Source organism: Chelonia mydas, chromosome 18 (assembly GCF_015237465.2).
Source record: "Chelonia mydas isolate rCheMyd1 chromosome 18, rCheMyd1.pri.v2, whole genome shotgun sequence".
Taxonomy (NCBI): Eukaryota; Metazoa; Chordata; order Testudines; family Cheloniidae; genus Chelonia; species Chelonia mydas.
Genome location: NC_051258.2, coordinates 9,226,974 through 9,250,546, shown reverse-complemented (window position 1 = coordinate 9,250,546; position 23,573 = coordinate 9,226,974). Strand labels below are relative to the sequence as shown.

The 23,573-nt window shown below is 50.1% G+C and overlaps 1 protein-coding gene across 1 annotated transcript; it reads left to right on the top strand.

The window, feature by feature from the left end:
• The first annotated feature begins 310 nt into the window (after nucleotides 1–310).
• On the top strand, nucleotides 311–21,713 carry EFHD2 (EF-hand domain family member D2). The gene is made up of 4 exons (XM_037881128.2): nucleotides 311–699; nucleotides 14,648–14,795; nucleotides 18,815–18,949; nucleotides 19,562–21,713. The coding sequence occupies exons 1-4, from the start codon at nucleotides 398–400 to the stop codon at nucleotides 19,694–19,696; spliced, it is 720 nt and encodes a 239-aa protein (XP_037737056.1). The 5' UTR covers nucleotides 311–397; the 3' UTR covers nucleotides 19,697–21,713.
• The last annotated feature ends 1,860 nt before the right edge of the window (nucleotides 21,714–23,573 follow it).

Here is a 23,573-nt window from a genome sequence, read left to right as displayed (position 1 = left end):
CTGTCTGTCCTGTGCTCCAGCCATGTCCTGTCCAGCCTGACCCTCCTGTCTGTCTGTCCTGCACTGTGCACCGACCTCACCTGTCTGTCTGTCCTGTGCCCCAGCCATGTGCTGTCCAGCCTGACCCTCCTGTCTGTCTGTCCTGCACTGTGCACCGACCTCACCTGTCTGTCTGTCCTGTGCCCCAGCCATGTCCTGTCCAGCCTGACCCTCCTGTCTGTCTGTCCCGCACCGTGCACAGACCTCACCTGTTTGCCTGTCCCGTGCCGCCCCCGTGTCCCGCCCCGCGCCTGGCCCCGCTGTCAGTCAGTGGCGGCGGGTGGGCGGCGCCGGCTCCTCCTCTGGGCCCGTCCCCGCCGCTGCTGCAGAGTCTCGGCCGCGCCAGGCGCCGCGCACCATGGCCACGGACGAGCTGGCCAGCAAGCTGAGCCGCCGGCTGCAGCTGGAGGAGGGCGAGGGCGGCGGCGGCGGGCCCGAGGGGCAGAACGGGGAGGCGGCCGCGCCCGAGCCCGACGGCCCGGAGCCCCTGGGCGGCGGCGCGGGCGGCGAGCTGAGCGCCAGGCTGCAGCGGCGCACGGAGCTGAGCCAGGGCGGCGGGGAGCTCTCGCCCGGCGGCGGCCGCAAGGTCTTTAACCCCTACACCGAGTTCCGCGAGTTCTCCCGCCGGCAGATCCGCGACATGGAGCGTCTCTTCCGGCAGTGAGTGCCCGGGGCGGGGGCCGGGGGGCGCCCGGGGGCGCCGGGGGTGCCCGGGGCCGGGGCCGGGGGGTGCCCGGGGGTGCCCGGGACAGGGCAGGGCAGGGAGCTCCCTGGCGCACGTGCAGGCTGGTGCAGTGAGTGCGCGGGGCCGGGGGCGCGGGGGGTGCCCGGGCCGGGGCGGGGCGGGGCAGGGAACTCCCCGGCGGCCGTGCAGGCTGGTGCAGTGAGTGCCCGGGGCCGGGGGGTGCCCGGGGCGCGGGGGCGCGGGGGGTGCCCGGGCCGGGGCGGGGCAGGGAACTCCCCGGCGGCCGTGCAGGCTGGTGCAGTGAGTGGCCGGGGCCGGGGGGTGCCCGGGACAGGGCAGGGCAGGGAGCTCCCTGGCGCACGTGCAGGCTGGTGCAGTGAGTGCGCGGGGCCGGGGGCGCGGGGGGTGCCTGGGGCCGGGGGGTGCCCGGGGGCGCGGGGGGTGCCCGGGGGCGCCCGGGACAGGGCAGGGCAGGGAGCTCCCTGGCGCACGTGCAGGCTGGTGCAGTGAGTGCGCGGGGCCGGGGGCGCGGGGGGTGCCCGGGCCGGGGCGGGGCAGGGAACTCCCCGGCGGCCGTGCAGGCTGGTGCAGTGAGTGCCCGGGGAGAGGAGAACCGGGGAATTGAGCCGCTCCCCCCCCCCCCGGCAGCCGGTGCTGGGGACCGGGAAAGCGACCCCCCCCGTAAAGTCCGGGGGAGAAGGGGAGCCCCCCACCCCCTAGCCACACACGACAGGGCATGGATGGAGCCACTTGCAACCACTGAGTGCCGGGGGGAGATGATGGAGATCCTCCTCCCCAGCCTCCTTCCTCTGGGCAGAGACACCTGTGTCTCTGGTTGCGGGACTCCAGCCCCTTTCCTTCCCCTCCTAAGGAGCAAACCCAACCGCTTCCCCATCCTCATCGCCTGCCCCGGCGGCATCACTGATCTCTGTCTTGGGGGGAGAATTGCCCCGGAGACACTCCTCTGCCCCTCGGGGCATCACTGACCTATGCACAAGGGGGGTGTAGTTCTGCTTGCTTCTGGCAGGCTTAGAGATGCCACCCTCAGCCATGTGACGCTGGGGGGAGTAGGAATGGTTACATTAGGAGCATGAGCAATTCCCCCTTTCCTCCCCCAAAAGACTGCCGGACTTAGCTGCATTAGAGAGCCTGGGCTTTTGATTTACAGCAGGGTGTGCAGGGTGCCTGCGGATAGAAGAGGGAAAAGATCTCTGCACAAACTCCCCTCTCCTTTTAAGCGAGTCTGGCAAGGGGTGTGAAGCCTCCAGACCTCTCCAGAAGAAGTTGATCCTGCAGAAGAAGGCTTAGTGGTGTGAGGGTGATTAGCGTTTCTGCTGCATGCTGAGATAATACCCAGCTGCTTTTGTAATAGTTAAAGCTTAGGAAATCTTGTTCCTTTTTTTGTCGTTCGTGTGTGTGTGTGTGTGTATGTGTGTGTGTGTTTTGCAAGTTCCACTTCCAGAATTGGAGGTGACTTGCTCTTGTTTTGGATTTAACAAGAAAATCCTTCCATCTCTTCCCAACTAACCAGGCCGGGCCTGTGGCGTTGTGCTTTGCAGACATTGCTCTTTTCCGTAGAGTTAAGAGTATAGAAGGCAACTTTTAGAAAGACCTGACATGGCAATAAATTTCACACATCAGAGCAACACTTCCTGCTCTATTAATTTCTGCTGTATTCCTCTTTTCGGTTGCTCTCCATTCAGTCCCTCCTGAGGCTCGCGCTCTGACAATTACTGTACTAGCTTGCTTCAAATAAGTTATCACTAGTCGCTAACGGCAACTATCAAGGAAGAAACCTTAGAGTTGTAGAAATTTCTCATGGAAACTGAAAAGAAACATAAGTTTTGATCTTCTGGAAACATAAGAATTCTGCAGGCTGTGGGTTAAGTTACAAGCTGCAACATTAATAAGTAAGATAGACTGTATCTCCTCTGTAAAAATCAATTGATCTATAGCTTGATGTTCAGACATTACCTTCTCAGTGTAACAAGTTAAAATTCCGGGAATACAGATCACATTAATGGGCCATGTAGTCTGGTATCCTGCCTCTGGCACTGGCGAGCACCAAATGCTTCAAAGCAAAGTGGGAAAATCCCATAATGCCCCTGGTCAGTTGTGTAATGCTTTGAGGGCCCAATCTTGCACCACTGCTGGGAGTTTTATTGTTGGCTTCAATAGGGGTAGGAACAGGGATGAAATTGGTGGAAAGGATGCTGCTCTGTGTACGTTACTACCATCAATATAAGGGCCTGTCATTGCTCTTTAAATCCTGACCTTTCCTGCTCAGCTATTTTAAATTAGCATCCAGCTGAGACGTGACATATGTTGTTAGCCATTTATTTAAACAGTGTTTAGCTAAATCAGTCTAGGAACAAATATTTAGAGAGTTTGAGTGTGTTAACTAGAAAGGCTGCACTAAAAAAACATAAGGATCTTCAGGCTATTGGTCCATAAGCTCTTAATTGGGCTCCATACAGGAGTAAGTAGGTGAATTTTAATGGCCTGTGATATACAGAAGGTCAGACGAGATGATCTGATGGTCCCTTCTGGCTTTAAACTCTGACACTGATTTAAAATAAATGCAGTGATGGAACTAAGGGAGATGCTGTTGGAAAACAACACGTTTCCTCATGTTTACAAAATCTGAAATTATACTGGAAACGCTTTGTTTGAATAAGTTACTTTTCACTATGATGGGCCTTTTTTAAAAAAATGTTTTTCTGCTGGGACATTAAAAATGGACTAGTTCTGCTTTTGTTTTTACGGTAAGTTCCGAGTCAATTTCACTTCCAGATACTTTGCACTGGCATTGTTCTGCTGCATTGTTTTGGAATGTTTGTTTGGGGTTTGTTAATCTGTTTCCCCTGAAACTTAAATTTTTCCTGGCTACAGAGATCTTAATTTTGGACCAGTGCGGACCTGTGTTTGTTCTTTTAAAATTGGAGTGCAACCCACTGCTCAGGGATAGGCATTGCATGTGGCAGTCTAAAATGAGGAAATGCTGCATTGTTGGCCAAAAGTTGCATCTGGCCATATTCTGGCCCAGCTCTAACGCCTACTTCTGATTACAGAAGTACAGAGTAAGCAGTTTCTACACACTCGGCTCATTTGTTCTAACGTTACTTAGTTGAACACACTTCCGAGCATTTTGCTGCAGCATGAGGAGTGAGAGTCTGTGTGGGAGCTGTAAGGCTAGATTGAAGAGTAAAGCCAAGCAAATTGCATTCTTATGTATCAAGCCAGTGCCACTGGCATAACTTGGATAATTAGCAAAATCTAGAGAATTCTACCCAAAACCACTGGCAAATCCAGGTAGCCAGAATACAAGTTCAGATTACTTTCTGGATTTGCCTGTGTTGTCTATATATTGATGAAAACTAGAGCAGTGGCAATCCCTGTCAGATTCTTGTGTTAATTTCTCTGTATCTGACTTGTTCTCTGAAGATTTTCTCATTGGTATAGATGAATTTGCTGCTCCTCTTTTGCCACAGATGCCTTTTTTAGTGACAACACTGCCCCCGTTCTGATATTGTTAACAGACATTTGGTAGGTAAAATATGAGGGTCTGTGGAAAGTTTTTCTCCATTGAGGCCTAAGATGTATACTTGCCCCGTGGAGCCTAGTGGAATCAAAGAGTCATAGAGTTCAAGACCAGAAGGGACAACCAGATCATCTAGTCTGACCTCCGGTATATTACAAACCACCAACACCACCCAGCACCATCACACTAAACCTAACAACCAAAACTAAACCACAGCACCAGCGCCCACAGGAGACTAACCTGTTATTTGCCACAGTTAGAGAACACGAGGGAGCGAGGTGCTCCAGTGCCCAAGGCCACCTCGGTGATAGGGAAGTGATTAATCATAGCATGAGGCATTCAGTTTCTAAATGTGTATTTGTACTAAGGTTTCCAGAGCTTACTTTTCATAGTCCCTGGGACAGTTTGTGTGAGTAAGGGTTACTGGTCTGGGTCCTGAGATCCAGCATTACCCAGACATTTTGTTATTAGCGGCTTTGTAAGCTGCTTCTGTGTGCTCTCCCTTGTTCTTCATTTTTAAAACCTACTGAATGGACCGTTTCTCATTCTCTCGCCCTCCTCCTGCTTCCCTTTCAGGGTATTAACACGAGGTGTGATTCAGAGCTTGTCAAAGTCAATGGGAAGTGTCTCGTTGACTTCCTTGATCTTTCGATCAGGCCCTCAGACAGTGGCTTAGGTGTGGCATTGAATTCAGCAAATTGCTACTTTTTAATCTCTTGTAGTGTAGCTGTGCTGGCCTGTAGCAGAGCTTGCAAAGCCCGGTTGTGTGTGTGTGTGTAACAGAACCTAAGGGACCCTGATTTCATCCCCCACTTCCTAAGTCAGTGTGAGGCATTTCTGTAGATGTCCAGAAGGGAAAGCAACAATTAAAACATCTTGTAAAATGAAAAGGTTGCAGAAGTAATGCTCTGCCCATGAATATCCCTCAGTTAAGTTCTCTTCTTCCCTAACCTTTTAAAGAAAAATAAAAGTTAGCCTTAAATTATTTCTTCTTCCTAGTCACCAGAACCGCATAGGTAAAGATTTAAGTCAGTCCACCTCCAAAGCTGTGTTAGCTTGTTCTGGCTTTAGAGGTTTTACTTCTCTTCCTTTCATGCTGTTTTTTCTAGTTCTGCTTTTCTCCTCCGGTATGTGTTTGCAGGGTGTTCCTCTTCTACCCCATTGGCTTTCTTCTGAGTTGTGGGGTGTATTTTTGGTTCTGCATTTATTAGCTCCTGTTCAAAAGGCCACATCAACATACTTACGTTTAGTTCCGTAAGTTTCAAATACCTTTACACTTAATTTGAAATGAGCTCACTGCTTTCTGCAGTCTCTTGGGTGTGTGTTTCTCTCTGCTACAGCAATTAAGTATTTGTATAAGGAGACCATAGAACCAGAGGCTTAGAAAGACACAGGAAATACAGTCATCTGCTTCTATAGTATAGGTCAGTCACATACTTAGTCATCTGTCTTCCCTGAAGCAGCTGTGGTAGAGATCTAATCAGTACTTGTTTTCCTACGGTATAATATATAATGTCAGACAAAATGTTGCTGAATTCTGTGCCATGCTCTCTTCCTGAAAGGAGTTGGCAGATTGGGGGATATTTCTTCCTCAGAGAAAGAAACGGTCCATCCCCTCCTATCCAGCACCTCTGACTGCAGCCCCGTTACTTCCAAGATTCTAGAATCTTGGCATCTTCCAGATTCCATTTACACAGGCTTCACGTCCCGAATTCTAAAAATCGTGCTTGGTTGGTGCCAGTGAAGATAACCCGGTGTGGATGGGGTTAAACCAGGGCAAGGACATGCTGTTTCTAGCTAGGAGCCTGGTTTCAACATAGTTCGTCCTTGTCCCCTTTGCCTGGCCAAATCCTTATTCAATCTGTTGGCGCCAAACTGGTAAACATGGCTGTTTTAAATTATGAAGGGTTCCTGGGACGGTCCTGTTTAATGAGGCAAAGAACTGGGGAAGACTAAGTAACACAAGCAGGAAGAGCTTGCTAGCAAAGAATTTGAAGGAGCCATTGACTGACCCGTCTGACACAGAAATGCTCTAATGATGTTTCTTTTGAGGTTGCTAATAATGGGGTCATTTACCACTTAGCCAGAGATTAGGGGCACAATTAAAGCCTGTCTCCAGGAGAGGTAATCCCCCTTTCCAAGTTAGGAAGCTGAGGGAATTTGCAACACTGCAATAATTCATCCACAGGGTGTATTTAATGTTATCCAGACAGAGGCTTTGTTGAAATGCTGCATTGAATTGACCCCACTAATTTGGGGAAGAGGAAGGACTGAGTTACATACAGGGCGGTGGGATTTTCAGCAAGAGAGCGGCTACCAGCCCTGGCACGCAAAGAGTGAGTCATGCTAGCAAGAGGGGAGATTTTACTTTATAGCCCAGGCTATCACACTGAAGTTAAAATGGATCCCTAGAATAACTTAAGGAAGGGGAAAAGAGGGGCATGTGCCTAATTCAAGGCAGCCAGTGTAGTATCCACTGAATTGGAGCTGCATTTGTTGCAGTTTGGAGAGAACCCAGTCTAGAGAGAAGCTTTTTTTTCCGCCTCCCAAACTGGCTTTGTCATCAGCTACACGTTCAACCAAATGTACCCAGGCTTCCAGGAGACCGTCCTTTCTCCCAATATTGTAGGAAGGCCCACAGACCATGGGGAGTCAGAGGAACCATTGCTGCTCCAAAAGCAAACTGCGCCCCTGAGTCACAGGCCGGCGCAGGTTTAGGCTCTGCGCTGTGAAGAACCTCTGCTCCCCTCGCATGATAGCTTCAAACACGCCTTATTCGGACCCAGCTCTAGCTCCTCTAGCTGCGATTACAGTGACAGAGCCTAAACACAGCTTCTCCCCCCTCCTCCAGAGGGAAGAGAGTCTTGCTTGCGGTAACTAACAAGGTGGGACCAATCTGTGGATTTTCCTGCTGGAAGAAAGGAAATGATCAGGTGGGCCTGGGCATGTTTTCAGGATCGCCTGTGCTTTGCTGACGGTGGTGAAGTGCCGGATTCCTGCAGCTGGACAGCACCGAGAAATCCCCCTGCCCCTGAACTGTCAGGGCAGGGGGGGCGCCGACTGGCCCACATCTAAGAGCCCAGTTTCCCTGCTGGGTTCTTAACACTAGGATCAGAGTCAGCAGCTGAGGTGGTCCCAAAGCACTGCTCTCCAGCTGATCCTAGCTGGAGCTACTGTGGCAGGGAGGGGAGGGGGAGACTGACCCCTCCCAGCAAGGTGAGCCTGGCCTGGCCCTTTTGGCATTCTTGGAGGAGCGAAGCCAAGGGGTACGTGTCTGTCTGGGAATCTCTTCGCTGTGTCCACCTCTCCAACACACGAGTCCCTGCAGCAGCTCGAGAATCCCAGCCATGTGGATCACTAATTCTCTAGGGGCCTGCGTCAAGGAATTCTGAACAGAGGAATCAAATGGTTCTGTTCAGTGCCCTGCAGAGGAGAAGCCTGACCCCCGTTGCCGCTGGAGCCAACACAACTGGCAGGTTCCTTGGGGTTGGGGACCTGTCCCTGGGTCTGTGTTTCGTGGGTCCGATTTCACTCCAGGACAGCCAGAGAGGCTGGAGACACGCCACTGGGATCTTCGGGCCTTCCCGGGCAGGGGAGAGAGTGAGGCGCGCACAAGTGGTGAAGTCGTGAGTTAGGCTACGATGTCCGTAATGAGTAGAACAGAGAGACGGCTGTTGGGGCAGCCCCACATTCTCCTCTCTTCTGCTCAGTGTGGGGAACATTGTCCTCTGGCAGCAGACGGCACAAGCTGGGGCTGGATGAATGTCCTGCAGGCAAGATACTTAATGGAAGGCAGTCTGGAACCTTGGCCCACCACCAGTTACTCACAGCGCTAGCTCCCGATAAAGGTGGAAAATGACCAAGTCTTCATTTGTGCTGCAGGGTAGCTCTCAACTTTGGCTAGCAGCGTGGGTGTCGGGTATCGCGAACTGCCCCCCGCTGGCAGCCGGGATTCAAAAGCAGGTCACTGCTCACAGAGGATCAGATAAGGCACGGCTGAGACTTTCCATCTCCAAAGTCCAAAGCACAATTATGAGAATTGCCTGGAGCGTTTTCAGATCTCGCTTTCAGGACCGGAAATTACCCTGATCCAAGGCCTTTGCTCTATTAATCCCTGGAGGAGTGCCAGAAAGGCTCCTTTCAGCTGAGGGACCATGCAGAGATTTAAGGGACGCTTCCTGATGCCCCCTGTCTTACGGAGAGCGGTGTGTATCCCCGGGAAGCAGCGGGCTCCATTTTTCCAATACTGTGCAAGGGTTGTTTCCAACCCTGGCAAACTGGAGGATTAAACTCTTTCCCCACCTCCACCCCCTGATATGTCTTCCGGCTCAGGAGCAGATTCACCATGAAACAAACCGTGGGGTGGCATGGGGCCCCCAATGATGGGGGGGCTCCCAAAATGCAGGACAAATATCTGACAACCTGCCCCGAGTCCCAGCGGGCGGCGCAGCAGGGCTCAGGCTGGCAGGCTGCCTGCATGCCGTGGCCGGTGGCCCCACACTGCTCCCGGAAGTGGCTGGCGGCTGGCACGTCTCTGCGCGCCCCTGGCAGGGGGGGAGGGAGAGAGTCAGCTCCGAATGCTGCCCCTGCCCCAGGCAATGCACAGAGACCCACTGCCCCCCCCTCCCCTCAAGGGGCATGCAGAGACGTGCCAGCAGCAGGGCTAAGGCAGCTCCCTGTCCGCTCTACCTCCCTCCTTCAGCGCCGCTTTGCTCCTGGAAGCAGCCGGCATGTCCCTGCAGCCCTTGGGCGGGGGGGGGGGGCGGTTCTGCACGCTGCCCCCATCCCAAGCACCGACTCTGCAGCTCCCGTTGGCTGGGAACTGCGGCCAATGGGAGCTGCGGTGGCAATGCCTGCGGGCAGCGGCACGCGGAGACCCCCCTGCCCTTCCCCCCCGCCCAGGAGTCGCTGACGGAGGGGGGAGGGGTGTCGGTTGCTTTGGGAGCCATGCCGCCCAAGGTAAGCGCTGCCCCCTTACCCTCCTCCTGCACCCCAACCCCCTGCCCCAATCAAGGTAGCTCACTTTATTTTCATTTACTTCCCATTACTTATAATATAGGAGGAGGATGAAGAAAAAAAGAATGAAAAACGGGGGGTGGGGGAGAGAATGTTCTTTTTCTTGGCTGGGTCCCGAGGGGGGGGCCCCCGAAAATGAAGCTGCGCACAGGACCCCACTAACTCTAAATCCGCCACTGTTCCAGCTTCATTTTTGTAGACAAGATGTTGACCGGCTAGTTCTTCAAACCCAACCTTTTGTACCATATTGAAGCAAGCGGGGCTGCTTGGGGCTGCCATTCAGCTGGATTAGGGGAGTTCAGAACTTCTGAAATCAGGGCTGCCCACTCCAGATTGTTGAATTACCAACTCTAATGGTGAGCCAGGAATTCCTGAGTTCTGAGCTCAGCTTTCTGACCACGGGCTTCTCCCCATCTATAAACCTGTAAGAATATCTGCCTGTCTCAGAAGGGTGTTGGGAGGATGTCTGCAAAGGACTTTGAAGATGAACAATGCCAAGTAACTAAAAGAACTGCTGATGGGGAACTATCAAGCAGTGCTGGGAGAACTGTGCTAGGTGCAGGGATCATCCAGAGCAAACATAAATCATCTTTCTGAACAAGTCAGCTCAAGGAGATGAAGTAATTCCTGCAGGATGTTGCTGGGATCTACTCTGTCACACACCAGGTGTTTAGCGTAATGTGTCTGGGATGTGTTAATGACTTACGAGGAGAGGCTGGGGGAACTGGGGTTATTTAGTCTGCAGAAGAGAAGAGTGAGGGGGGATTTGATAGCAGCCTTCAACTACCTGAAGGGGGGGTTCCAGAGAGGATGGAGCTCGGCTGTTCTCAGTTTTGGCAGATGACAGAACAAGGAGTAATGGTCCCAAGTTGCAGTGGGGGAGGTCTAGGTTGGATATTGGGAAACAGTATTTCACTAGGAGAGTGGTGAAGCACTGGAATGGGTTCCCTAGGGAGGTGGTGAAATCTCCATCCTAAAAGGTTTTTAAGGCCCAGCTTGACAAAGCCCTGGCTGGGATGATTTAGTTGGTGTTGGTCCTGCTTTGAGCAGGGGGTTGGACGAGATGACCTCCTGAGGTCTCTTCCAACCCTAATCTTCTATGATTCTTTAGGGAAGTCAGTTAACTTCAGCAGGTGTATTCTAGGGACAAAAAACATCAGGGTCTTCAAACAAACTCACTAGATGTCCTTGTGAAATTTTTAAGTATGGATATGACTTGAATCTGCTTTCTTAGACAGTCTGCCAGATTAATCTAGCATTTGCAGGGAGAGGGCCCTCGTGTTCTAATGGGTCGTTTCCATCTGTGACTTCTGCAATTGTTGGCTGCCCGACAATGATTCACTGATAAGAGTCGGTTTGAAGACTTCACCCTAATCAGAAGAACCTTCTAGTTTATGGACAAACGATTGTGATTCATTAAAGAACAGCAGCCTTGTTGTAAACCAGTCTTAATAGAGCAGGTAAATGGCATAGCAGCATAATCGTTACTTTCAGTACCAGTGTCTGTCAGGTTAGCTGATTCACCAGTTCTCATTGCTCAATAGAAATGAAGTCATTGTTAAAACACTGATCCTGTGGCCATCTCTCCTGGTTTGAAAACCAGTGCAGAGCTACTCTATGCCTTAAGATACATGTCTCTTGCGTCAACATAGACATATATATTAGCAGAAATCCTTTGTTTCAGCACAACATTCCAGTGTCTGGACATCATGGCAGAAAGAAGAATGGTAAATAAGAATGTTTAGGTTATTTATTCCACCCCATTATATTGGCAGAGACATCAGTCTCTGGGTTCAGTCCTGTTGCTTAGTCTTATTTAGATTTTAAACTTCCCTTCAGAGTTTATAATGATTCAACAACTGAAGTGGATGTGTTTTCCTCCTTCCTTAACAGATGTGCATAGCTACATTAGTCTTGATGCACACACCAGTCCTATATTGAATCTGCCTCTGGAGCACTATGTTTTCTAATTTAGTATTATTGAATGGATTTAGCGTGATCACTTTATTGGAAATCTCGTATATGCCGAGTAAAGCAAGCACTGAACCCCCTATAGCATGTGCACATTTTACCATGTAGGACTTAAGCCAAGAGGTGTAGGGTGTCTTCAGATAACGATGAAGCAAATTAAACCCACTCAACTCAAAGCACACGTACAGCTGTGATTCCACTTCAGAAGTAGGTTGGCTTAGGTTGAAGGGGGATTATCAAGGCACGGGTCTCAAACCAATCTTCCATGCTTGGTAGCGGTGGCAAGATTTACCTGGAAAAACTCCTCTTGTACTGCAACACATTCTTTAGCTGAAGTGGCGCACGCTTCACCGGGGAGAAAAGCATCTGGCCTGTTAATTTCAGCAATAACACAAAGTATCATTCAAAAAGCATCCACCCCCCACCCCCCCCCCCCCCCCGCAGGGAGCCCTTTAGCGGGGCTGTTAATGCTTAGAGCAAGTGCATGCTAAGCCCCGAGAGTGATGAGCAAATGGAGCACTTGGATGTGTCCTGGAGGGCTTGAATACCATTGCAAACCAATCTCATTTAAGCCAAAAGTAAAACTAGATGCTATAAAAAGACACCCTCGGGTGCCTTTAGTGGTCTCACGCATGCCTCCGGTGGTTTTGAAACACACCCAAAGCCATCTTGAGTAAGCCACCAAAGCACGGCCTGGCTCATCTTAATGCTTGCTGTAAACATTCAGCACAAACATGTTCTGTGATGGGATTTATGGGGCATGTTCACGATGAACCTTGACTATTATTAGAGTGGGATATCGACGTCCTTATGGGAAACCCCTGGGCCAGGACACAGTGGATCATAAGCAACACCGGTACTAATAACTGTAGCCGCAGAGCTCTTGCAGTGTGAATGGGGGGCTGCATCTGAGGATGATAAAACTTCATGTCTCTTTATGCACTCCTTAGTGACAGAGAATTCCTAGCCAGAGACGAAATTAAGAGAGAAGACTGAGGGTGTTTTGAGGTCCATTGGTACATGCCTGGTGATGAGTTTCAGTACTAGGTGCTTCCAGCCACATCCTGGCTATCTACATTCTGGCTACTATTTTTAAATACATGTTGAGTCATTGACCTGGGAGACGTTAGAGGAACCAGATCTTCATCTAAAACCTCACAATATCATAAGCCTCTGGGGAGGTGTGCGGTTTCCACTGTTCATTTCTTTTAACAGGAAGGTTTTAGACAGCTCACCAGGCAGATCATCTGCATGCTAAGCGGGTGGAGAGGCTTTCCTAGAATGTGCAGACTCTTAATTGCTTCTCCTCCCATCCCGGTAGCTAATTTCATACCTGAATGCGCCATCTCCTCTTCAGAGTGGGAAACAAAATTCCTGCTCCTGAGCGTACTCAACTTGGAGTGCAGCAGCCAAGCTCCATATACATGCGTCTATAACCGGCTGAAGCCACCAGCTGGAGATCTGTAAGACGACCTCCTACAGCAGGGCTCTGCGCGTCTGATATTCACAGCTCAGCTGCCAGGCCTGGAGGCTTGTGCCAAGTCTCTGTCCCTCTCTTCCCCCAAGCCATTTAAGAGCTATTGCTTGATGCAGCGTGTACTGAGACTGCCAAAGTGCCACCATTCCATCTAGTTAGCTAAATCTGTTCCCTTTAACAAAGAGAAGGTTAAAAAGGTGACTTGATCGCAGTCTATAAATCTCTACATGGGGAGCAAATATTTAATAATGGGCTCTTAAATCAAGCAGAGAAAGGGTTAACGCATGATCCCATGGCTGGAAGTGGAAGCTAGACAAATTCAGACGGGAAATAAGGCGTACATTTTTGACAGTGAGGATAATTAACCAAGGCTCATGGTGGATTCTCCATCACCGACCATTTTAAAATCACGATTGGATGTTTTTCTAAAAGCTCTGCTCTAGGAATTATCGCGGGGCAGTGCCCTGGCCTGTGCTATACTAGACTAGATGATCACAGTGGTCCCTTGTGGCCTTGGAATCTCCACTGAAGGAAGTGATGGCCCATTACCCGAACTTCTGCTCACTTGCTAGGGGTGCCCCGATTCTTATCAGAGCAACTGCTGTAGTGAGTTCTGGTGTTGTTTATGCCCCCTGTACAATTTTTGGAACAATAAGTAGAAGAAATATTTTAATGGTGCAAAAAAACCCACAACCAACCCTGTAATTTCCTCCTTTGTTTGCTTTGTCCTTGTCTGTTTGCAGGCCATTGCACTCTGCACAATCAGTAGTGCAATGTCGAAATGCTTCCTGCTCTTGCTTCCTGCCTTGCCCCATTCAGGTTGGCATGTCCCCATGCTCTTTCCACACCCACACAGAGTCTGGTCTTTGTCTTTAGCATGGCGTTGCTTGTGGACATTGTGATAAGCTCCAGCTATTGCCAGGGTTGGAGGCTGGAAAGCAAACAGACTCGCCCACTAAGTACAATGAAGGGGCTGAGCTATACCATAACTCTGCACTCAGTGTCAACAGGCTGCATAATGCATGGCGGTAGGCCATTAAGAGACGAAGGCAGATCCATTATTTTAAGAACTTATTATGGACTATGAACTTCCTGTTGTGGTATTCACCTGGTCGGCTTTTGTACAGTGGGGAAATTGGGCAGTAGATCAGCTTCCTAAGCTGGATCTGAATGTCACTAACTGTAGCTCTTTTTACAGTCTGTGTGTTGTGTTGCTGGAGAGGGAATTGAAAGTTAGAGCTTCAGGGTCCTGAGCAGGAAAGGGATTGCATTTACTGGGTGTGTAGTTCAATCCCATGCCAGGGGCTCTAGGCAAAGGTCTTCGATTCACTCTCTGCCAGCTGGAATGATGCTTTGTGGAGTTACGTTTCTTTTTTGATTGAGAACTAGCCGTTCAGGAGCGGCTGTAGTCAAGCATCAGGGGGTGCATGTATAATACAGAGGGTCAGTACTATCTCCTTGCATCACTTCTGCTGGTCTCCTGTGCAGAGGTGGATTTCACTCTTAGTATGTTATATATGTCCCTCCTGGTGCTTTGCTGCGTGGCCCTGTGGGGAGAGGAGGGTAAATTTCACCCATCATGTGTGATCATGTCTCCCTCGAGTAGCTGCTGCCCACAGAGGATGACAGCTTGCTATTGCTCACAGCTAAGATTTTAGCTAAGCTAACATTTAGCTCAACTGGGAGAGGCCTGAGCATTTGATACTGAAGTCCTTGAGTTCCACTGACTCCATGGTATTTGATGAGTCCACGGCATAGAGAGATGGTACAGGTGGGCTTGCAAAGGCAGCACTGATGGGGAGCGATAGGACAGGGCCTTCTGGAAAAGTGCTGATAACATAGAGGCAAATTCACGGGATCTGAATTAGCAACTTCTGAAGGGAAGCTGGTCTCTGTAGTTATTGTTTCTGTCTCTTAGGTATGACGCGGGGAAAGATGGCTTCATTGATCTGATGGAATTGAAGCTAATGATGGAAAAACTAGGAGCATCACAAACGCACCTTGGGCTGAAAAATATGATCAAAGAAGTAGACGAAGATTTTGATGGCAAGCTTAGCTTCCGGGAGGTAAGGCCTTCTCTAGTGAGCAGTATCAGAGTGAGTGCTCCAGGACAGTGTGCCCATCCTGGTTTGTGTGCCTGATCCATGGAAGCACCTGCTCCTCACCGGGGATACCGAGACTTTTAATTGTTTCTCTTCTCTGCCAGGGCAGGACAACTGCTCCTTCACTTGCTCCAGTGATCTTTGTGCCCTCGGTTACAGTGTATAGCTAATCACGCTGAATGTTTCTCCGAGCCCTCCACTACTGAATATCTGTGCTGTGCACGTTCAGCCAGACTGCCTTTTGCCCTAGAAAGTAGCTGGCTGAAAGCTCTTCTGATGTGTCTATAGGCTCCTGTAGAAGGATGTAGATAGCATGGTGATGGGTGTGTTAGAAATGCTTTAGAGGGCTAGATCTGGGTCAGCTTGGAGTCAGGGTGGGTTGAGTCAGTTTCCAGATCCACCAGCCTGTTTCTCCTGCCATAGCCCTAAGGGAATGGCCTCCCAGTCAAAGGCAGGAGAATTCAACACGCGCCCCGTATAAACGTCTATAGCAGCTTGTGCTTAAATGCCAGCGAAACTGCATTAGGGCGGTTTTACAGCTGGCAACTTCAACCTGGAGGCCACAACGCTGGGCTGTGATTGCGGTTCCCACCTTGCACAGCTGTAGCATCTTTGTGTTACTGTGGCTGGCAGCGTGGGGCTTGTGTGATCTCTCCCTTCGGCCCTGATCCAGCAAGATAATTAAGCACATGCCTATCTTTAAGCCTCGGACCAGTCCCACTGACTTCAGTCACCTGCCAAATTTGTGGCTCTTTATTTTTTCAGCTCCCGTGGTTTTTAAATCACCAGCATTTCACTAATCCAGGGGCTTTTCTGACTCTGATTTCTTGGGGATCTGCAAAGCTTCCATGACACTGGTGAGGTCAGGTTATACTGGAGTTTGTCTTGCGCAACGTGGGCGGGTTTGGCGCTGGGGGACGGCATATAAAGGCTGAGTGCCCAGTCACTAGAGGGGAGGGGGTAAGTGTCAATATGCGCTCTGGGCGTTTGCTACGGGAAGGATTAGGCTGCTGCTCAAGCGATTGATAAAGGCCTCTCCCTCCTTCCCACCTTTGAAAAGATCTCTGGGCACCAGGGGTCCAGCTGCCTCTGTGCGGAGCCGTGACGCTGTACCTCCTGTCTGAGCGATGCTTGTGCCATTTTCGGAGTCCCCTGTGGCAGCCGTTGGTCCAGATCTTGGCTCACCCTCTTCCTGCATCATCTGGAGTGCGACATGTCCCCATTACACATTAGCTCTGTCAGAGGACCAGCAGGCAGTCTGGCCCCAGGCCCAGTGTCTCTTCGAGGGGAGATGAAGCAGGGAAGGGGGGGAGTTGGCACGGGGCTGGGAATGACTGATAGGGAGATAGGATGGAGGGTGTCTGGTTCTGTTACTCTGTGATGCACTTTTTTGCTTCACCTACTGCTTTTGGCAAAACCAGTGTTGTTAATGTGAGCCTGGGGACTGGAAAAGACTCGTAATGCAGCCCTGTGCCCCTCCCCATTCCCTGTCCATCACGCGCTTAAATAAGACAGTTCCCAGGAGACCACACACAATTAACCTGATTCTGCAGGTCTACAAGTGCTCAGCCACTCCTTATTCGGTTGGATGAGAAATTAACACGCCCCACGCCATGTCTTTTTGGCAAGAAATTCCCCCTGGACAATGGAAGGGCAAACAGGGTCACTGCTAATGGGGCTGGATTCCCTGCAAATATCTGTATTGGGTTTAAATCAAAACTGTGAGTGCTTCCTCCATGCAGCCGGTCCCCTCTCACTCTGAGCTGTCATCTCCCCCCTTCAAGAATCCTTCTGCTGAAATTTGAGGTCTGGAAAACTTGCCTGATGGGGAGAGGCTCAGGGAGCTCAGTCTCTTTAGCTTAACAACCAAAGCGTTAAGGGCTGACTTGATCATGGCTTTAGAAGTACCTACAAGGCAAGAGATTTTTCACAGCGGGCTTGTCAGTCTAATAGACAATGGCAGAACGGTCGCTAGAGATTGGAGCTAAACAAATTCAGACTAGAAATAAGGTGCTTTTTTTTTTTTTTAAATCAGTGAGGGCAACAAACCATTGGAGCAACTTACCTATGGGTGTGGTGGATTCTCCATCACATAGACTTTAAATCAAGGCTAAAAGATCTGCGCTAGCTGACAGGGTGCTGGGCTTGCTGCAGGGATCACAGGGTGAGGTCTGGGGCCTGCGTTGTGCAGGTCAGGCTGGAGGACGATGGTCCCTCCTACTTAAAATAGATGAACCGTCACAATGGCGTAACGTCCTTCCCCGGTGTCATCTGCTGCACGTTCCTCCCCATCAGTGCTGCCGCCTCCGCTTCTGTGGTGTCCCCGCTTGGCCCCCACATTCTGCATAGGGATGTAAAAGGTTAACCAGTAAGCATTAGGTTTACCCTTAACTGGCCTTACCTGTTAACCCCAGCGGTCCCATGCCGGCCAGAGGACCCCAGCCCTAGCCATGCCGGGTCGGGCTGGCAGGAGGGACCCCTGCCAGGCCGGCCAGAGCGACCTCGGTTAACCAGTTAAACAATATAATTTTAACTGGTTAACTTTTTAGCTGATATTTACATCCCTAATTCTGCTATTGCCTTGAAGCTTCTGTGCCCCTCCTTCTCTCCCTCCACTTATGCCTTTGCCTCCGCTGTCCATCTCGCCTACAAAATCCTCCTTCCCCCTTTGCCTCTCACGTCCTCACTGTCCTCGGTTCAGACCCCCTCTTGACGCTCTGGCCTAGCATCCGGCTGGCACCCATCTCTGTTCTGGAGCTTGTCTAGGATAATATAAGAAATGGTTAAACCTGCATTCCCCAGAATGTCTTCCCCTCTTGACGCCCCACCCAGGGGAGGATCGCTATGTCTGTTAGATTGTAAGCTGGCAGGCATTAATATATTCTTCCGGCCGCGAAGCACTGTGCACTCCTACCGTGCTATATGAACAAGGGTAAGTCTAATGGGGCAGTCGTGTTTAGGTTACTGCATTCCTGCAGATCTCTAGGTCTCTCCAGCATTGAACCTCACCCCCAGTGTAGAACACTCATGCGGACACGCAGCCCCTTGCATTTAAAAGTCTTCCTTCCTTGCGGGAGATTTCCAGTGAGTTACACTGACTGCACGGAGACCCTGGGATGGCATCGCTCTAAACATGCTTCCTGTGGGAGATGGCCTGCTTGCCTCCTTAAACAGCATCCGTGCAAAAGCACTCCGCTCTTGGGGCGTCGTAACGAAGCCTCTGCAGATCGAATGAAATCCCCTTCCGAAAAGAGAAGTGAGACTTCAGCAGCAAGGCAAAATAATGCACTCAGGGGATTACATCTTCCTGTTTTATGCACTGTCCAGGCTGTCGCCAGCGCCCTCATTCTCTGTGAGGGACATGGCTGCGTGCAACCCTGAGCGGCTAGCATTCATGCTTGCTTGCTCTATGCAGTTATCTCAGCACTTGCCCTTAAAATACTCGTGAGGAGATGTGCAGCAGACATGTGATACAGCTCAGTATCATTCACAAGATGAATATTCATGGTGTTTGGTCCCACAGTCGCTAAATAAGATGGTGATGCTGGCCCAGTGACCTAATTTTCAGTGTCTAACCTGTCAGCTTCCCGCCTTGTCCTGGTTACACGGCAGTCTCCTGACTCGCCCTCTCGTGCTTGATACAACTGACTCTGAACATTTTGTATCAGGCCAGGTCCAGTGGGTAAGACACTGGACCAAGACTGAGGAGACCTGGCGTCTCCCAGCTCTGTCACTGCTGGCTTGGGACACCTGGGGAAAGTCACTTCAGCTTTTCCTTCTCCTCTTCGGTGGTGGAGATTGTGTACGTTCTTCAGGGCGGAGACTGTCCTACGTATCTGCAGAGCACCGAGTGCAGTGGGGCCCTGATCTTGGTCAGTAATAAATAACACAGCGGGGAGCAAGTCTCTCTTCCCAGGATTATTCTCTTAGGCCCTCCAGCCAGGTTCCACTTACTGCAATTTTGTGCCTCTTCCCTCTGACAGTTTCTCCTGATTTTCCGCAAAGCCGCGGCGGGCGAATTGCAGGAAGACAGCGGGCTTCACGCCTTAGCGCGGCTCTCGGAGATCGACGTCTCCACGGAGGGCGTGAAAGGAGCCAAAAGCTTCTTCGAGGCCAAAGTAAGGATAAAAATACAACTTGAAGTCATTTTAGTGCAGCTAGGAGGGGGGGCAGGGGGAACACATGAGGATGTGTTCCATTATCACAAGGTGACGGGTGTTCTGGGCCTGGTAGATGATTCTGACCCTAGTGCCCGGTGTTCAGATGTCCTATATAACCAGTGTGCGTCACACTGCGGTTTACAGAAAGCCACTCTGGAGCCAGACCCCAACCACCACCCGTTGTCGTGCGTTTCCTGTGTGAGCCAATGGCAGCTGCGTGCCCCCAAGGGTAGAGCTTGGCTTGCAGCCTGCAAAGCTGCTGCATGCAGCATCTGCCCTTCCTTGCGAGGCTGCTGAATGACAGCCGGGACAGCAGAGGTGCCGTGACTTTGCACCTGCTGCCGGCTCACACGTGACGAGCTTGGATGGCGACTTGTAGATGAGTCGTGCCCAAAGGGCCGGCTGGAAGCCTCGCTGTTAGGGCCTGATCCCCAACCCACTGAAGGGAGTGGAGAGTTTCCCTTGGCTCTGCCGGGCTTTGGCTTACGCTCTTTGTGAGAAATCCTGCTGCCAAAGGCCTTGCGGGGTTGGCTCTTCTGACTCCCTTGCCTAATGCAATTGAACTTCCAGGTCCAAGCTGTTAATGAGGCCAGCCGCTTCGAAGAGGAGATCAAAGCCGAGCAGGAGGAGAAGAAAAAGCAGGCGGAGGAGATGAAACAGAGGAAAGCCGCCTTTAAGGAACTACAGTCCGCGTTCAAGCAATGATCAGAGGTTGGCGGGGAGGGCGGGGGGCGGCAGCAGCCCTGGAAAGGACTTCCACGGTACAGAGTGCCAAGGAGGTGCTGAGCAAACCGCTGTCTGGGAAATGTCCGGAATGATTTGTGTAAGTGATGGTTGAATGGACCAATTTGTAAAGAACATTTTTTGTCTGTGAATCCAGAGTTGTTGGGCCACCTTCAGGGACAGGCTGCTGACGGTTTTGTTTATCATCCTGTTGTCTTGCAATGTAAATATGGCAAGTGAAGACTTGGCGAGCCGTTTCCCATTGGTCTGTTAGCTGTTCTGTGACGATGTGCGTCTGCAAATTGGTGGGGGTGTAACTCTGCTTTTAAAAACAAAACAAAACAAAACAAAAAAAACTTTCCGTGTGCTCTGAACTCGTGTGTGTTCTCTAGCTGTGAACGATTTTGTAAACCGAACCGTATGATAAGCACTGTGGCTATGCCCCCGGCACTGAACGTACTGCACTCTGGACGAGCATCTCCTGCTTGTGCAGAAGTGCCTCAGGCAGCTGTTAGTGCGCGGGGTCTTCTGGAAACAGTCTACACTTAATGCTTTAAATCAGTCCCTTTAAAGGCCCGTAGCTGAAACCGTTCCAAAAATCATCTGGGGGAAAGCCCGCATTAAGGCAGCATAGTCAGTCAACTGAATGTGGGATGAGGAGCTGGGGACGCTGAGTTCTAATCCTGCCTCTGGCACTGATTCACTGTGTGGCCTTGGATGAGTTGCTTGAAACGTTTTGTGCCCATACAATGAGGACAAGGCCGCCTCCCTTCACCAGGGGGTGCGGACGAGAAGGTGGATTTTGAGCAGGGCCTGCCTCTCTGTGAGATGCTAAGCACCACAGACTGGTCCTAAATGGTTGCATACAATAAGGGCTCAACTTTACAATCTGGACAGTTCCCTGAGCTGCCTTTGATGGCAGTGGGAGTTAAGGACTCACAGCACCTCCAGGAGTTGCTTGGCATATTGCTGACTTGAGACCCAAGTGCTGCGTTTCACGACGAAGCTCTGCCTCTCTCTGCATTCCCTCTTGATAAACGCTTAGTACCGAGGTGTTAGGGAAAAGGACACAGCCTAGTTCTGGAAGATGCAGCTAACACTGGCGTAATCCTGTGTATGTCACCTGAGTTGGTTTGTAGACAGTGTTGCCTGTGCAGAAAGCGCCATGGTGGGAGAACGAACGCAGGGGATTTCTCAGTATCGGGCCTAAATATTTTGGTCACCTGCAAAAAGTGAGGGGAAAGCCGCAGGCATGCTGGGGAAACTTGCTGAATACAGCTACGGCTCTTTTAACAACCAATAAACATTCAGGCTGGAAAAACACCTCTCTGAGAAGTGCTTTCATATGTCTTTTGCATGCACTGTGATCCTTAAAAGAAAGGGACAAACTCTAATCACCATTGTTCGGTCCTTTCAGGGTTTGTAACGAAACCATACACATAACTAATGTCTCTAACTGCATTTCTGACGAGGTCAACTGGAATGCACAGAAACCTCCATGGCACGAAGTGGTGTTTGTAATGAAAACCAGTAGAATTGGTTTGTGCCTGCCTGTAAGCATGGAAAGCCCGAACTAACCCTTAATGTCGTCATTCAGATGAGGAAGTGAAGTGTGAGAACAGAAGACTTGACATTTAAGTGTTGATGTTTACTGGAAAAAGTGTTTTAAAAATCCATGCCACTGGTATGCAAAATGCAGAGTGTCCTGTTCATCCTGAAAAAGTTAATTGCTTGATTGTGTGTAGACCAACCTGGTGTTCTGGTAAAAGATTTTAAGAAAAAACCCATTGGTGGATTTAGAGGCTCTATTATTTTTCATACGGTTATCTGCTAAAAGATGATATTGGTTTCTTCCATTCTTTTACTGCTTTTCTTTAGCAGATGTTTCTACAGATGAATTTAAAAGTTGTTGTTGTTTTTTTTTTTCTTCAAAAGCTCCTTCCATTCAGGGGTCCGATTATTTTTTGTAACTAAACTAAAATAAAACCTATATTTCTTATGCCTGTGTGTGGCTGATGGCTGGTGAATTTCAAAAGCAAAGGGGTTTATTATTATTATTCCTATTATGTAGGTATTATTCTCTGCCTGTGGCCCATGAGTCTGTCTAGTCTCCCATGGGCTGTAATATTGTGGTCTCATTCCAGCTGGTTGGATTTAGCGGGCAGGTGAGGGGTGGTGTTGGTGGCCTGTGGTAGACAGGTCAGATGCTCTGGTGGTCCCTTCTGGCCTTAAACCCTGACTCTCTGCATCAGTTAAATCCTAGCAGCAGCGCTGCTGTTTAGGTGGAAAGCTGCCCATTCGCCTTGTTTTGGGCATGAGTTAGGCATCGAGCTGTCTAACGCATGCAGAAAACAGCTTTGTTGCAAGTGAACACGTGTGTAGCCCCTGACCTGTGTACTCTCCCTAGGTTCCGTTTGAAAGTGAGCGTGACACTGCAGTGGCGAAGAGCAACATACTTTCCCCCCCTATGTTGCTGGCAGCAAATATTACTCAAAAATACTTCTGGTCACTACCCCTTAAAATGGAAACAGTGCAGAAGATGCACATGCGGTATTGTACAGCCAGCCACTATGGTAGCAATACAGAAACCCCTGCAAAAATAACGTGACCGTTTAATTGAGAATTAAATCACACTGCCACCTAGCGTGTAGAATTGCAACAGGCAATTTTGTTCACTGGTTTTTCCTGGTTCTGCTTAAACCAAAAGGAGTACTTGTGGCACCTTAGAGACTAACCAATTTATTTGAGCATAAGCTTTCGTGAGCTACAGCTCACTTCATCGGATGCATACTGTGGAAAGTGTAGAAGATCTTTTTATATACACACACAGCATGAAAAAATACCTCCTCCCACCCCACTCTCCTGCTGCTAATAGCTTATTTAAAGTGATCACTCTCCTTACAATGTGTATGCCACAAGTACTCCTTTTCTTTTTGCGAATTCAGAGTAACAGCCGTGTTAGTCTGTAACCTGCTTAAACCAGTGACTCATAAGCTTTTTCATAGTGACACCCACATCTCAAACCCATGGATGCCTCTTCTCCCACATCACCAGCTGCTCTCTGCAGACCAGTTTGGGAACCACAGATTGAGACCCATAGCCTAGACTAGAAAATGGAGAGAAGTTTTAGGATTAGTTTCTGCTCTTAGATAGACACTGAAACCAGTGGGAGTTTGTATGTGTGTTTGAGAGTGGGATTTGATTTTTATGACATCATCTTGCCCATAGATTAGCAGCCTAACCTTCTGGGGAGCTGTAGCAACCTGTGTGGAACTCTGAGGGAGGAGCACAAGTTGCAGGAGAAGTTTGGAGGAGGGACCAGGAAGCTAGTCTGTGTGCACAAGGCTGGAATGTTGGCTGCAGCACCTCTGTCAGCAGTTTTAATTTTACAAGCATGGAGTCCACATGTTGCTACCCGGCATGTGGTACAGGAAACAATAACTAGGAGACCTGGGAAGAAATTCAGAAAATACACACTCAGGCTGAAGATAAGGACAGTTGTCCTGCCAGTGGATCTTAGATCATGTAACAGCTTCAAGGTAAGTAATGGAAACTTCATTACTGGGGCCACTTAAAAATGGACTGGACAAAGCCGGGGATCCCCTAGTGCTCCCTAAAAGGGGTTGGGGTCCTGGTGCAGGAAAGGCCGAGATGCACTGAGCTAGAGAACAAGGTAGGTAAATACCCTGTGCAGCCCCCTAGGTGATGGACTCGCTGATAAAGTAGAACATTTCCCTCTCGCATGTCTGCGTCCGTGCTTGACCTTAGAAATTGACCCAGTGGAATTCTTGCCAAAGAATTTTTCACTGGATCATTTTAGATTCTGGAGCTAGGTTCCTAAGTAAATGGATTCTTAAAA

Excerpts from the sequence above, each read along its gene's own strand:
- EFHD2 (XM_037881128.2), top strand. The coding sequence starts at position 398 with ATGGCCACGGACGAGCTGGCCAGCAAGCTGAGCCGCCGGCTGCAGCTG. Across the intron at positions 14,796-18,814 it reads GCAAGCTTAGCTTCCGGGAG|TTTCTCCTGATTTTCCGCAA; the intron begins GTAAGGCCTTCT and ends TCCCTCTGACAG. Across the intron at positions 18,950-19,561 it reads AAAGCTTCTTCGAGGCCAAA|GTCCAAGCTGTTAATGAGGC; the intron begins GTAAGGATAAAA and ends TTGAACTTCCAG.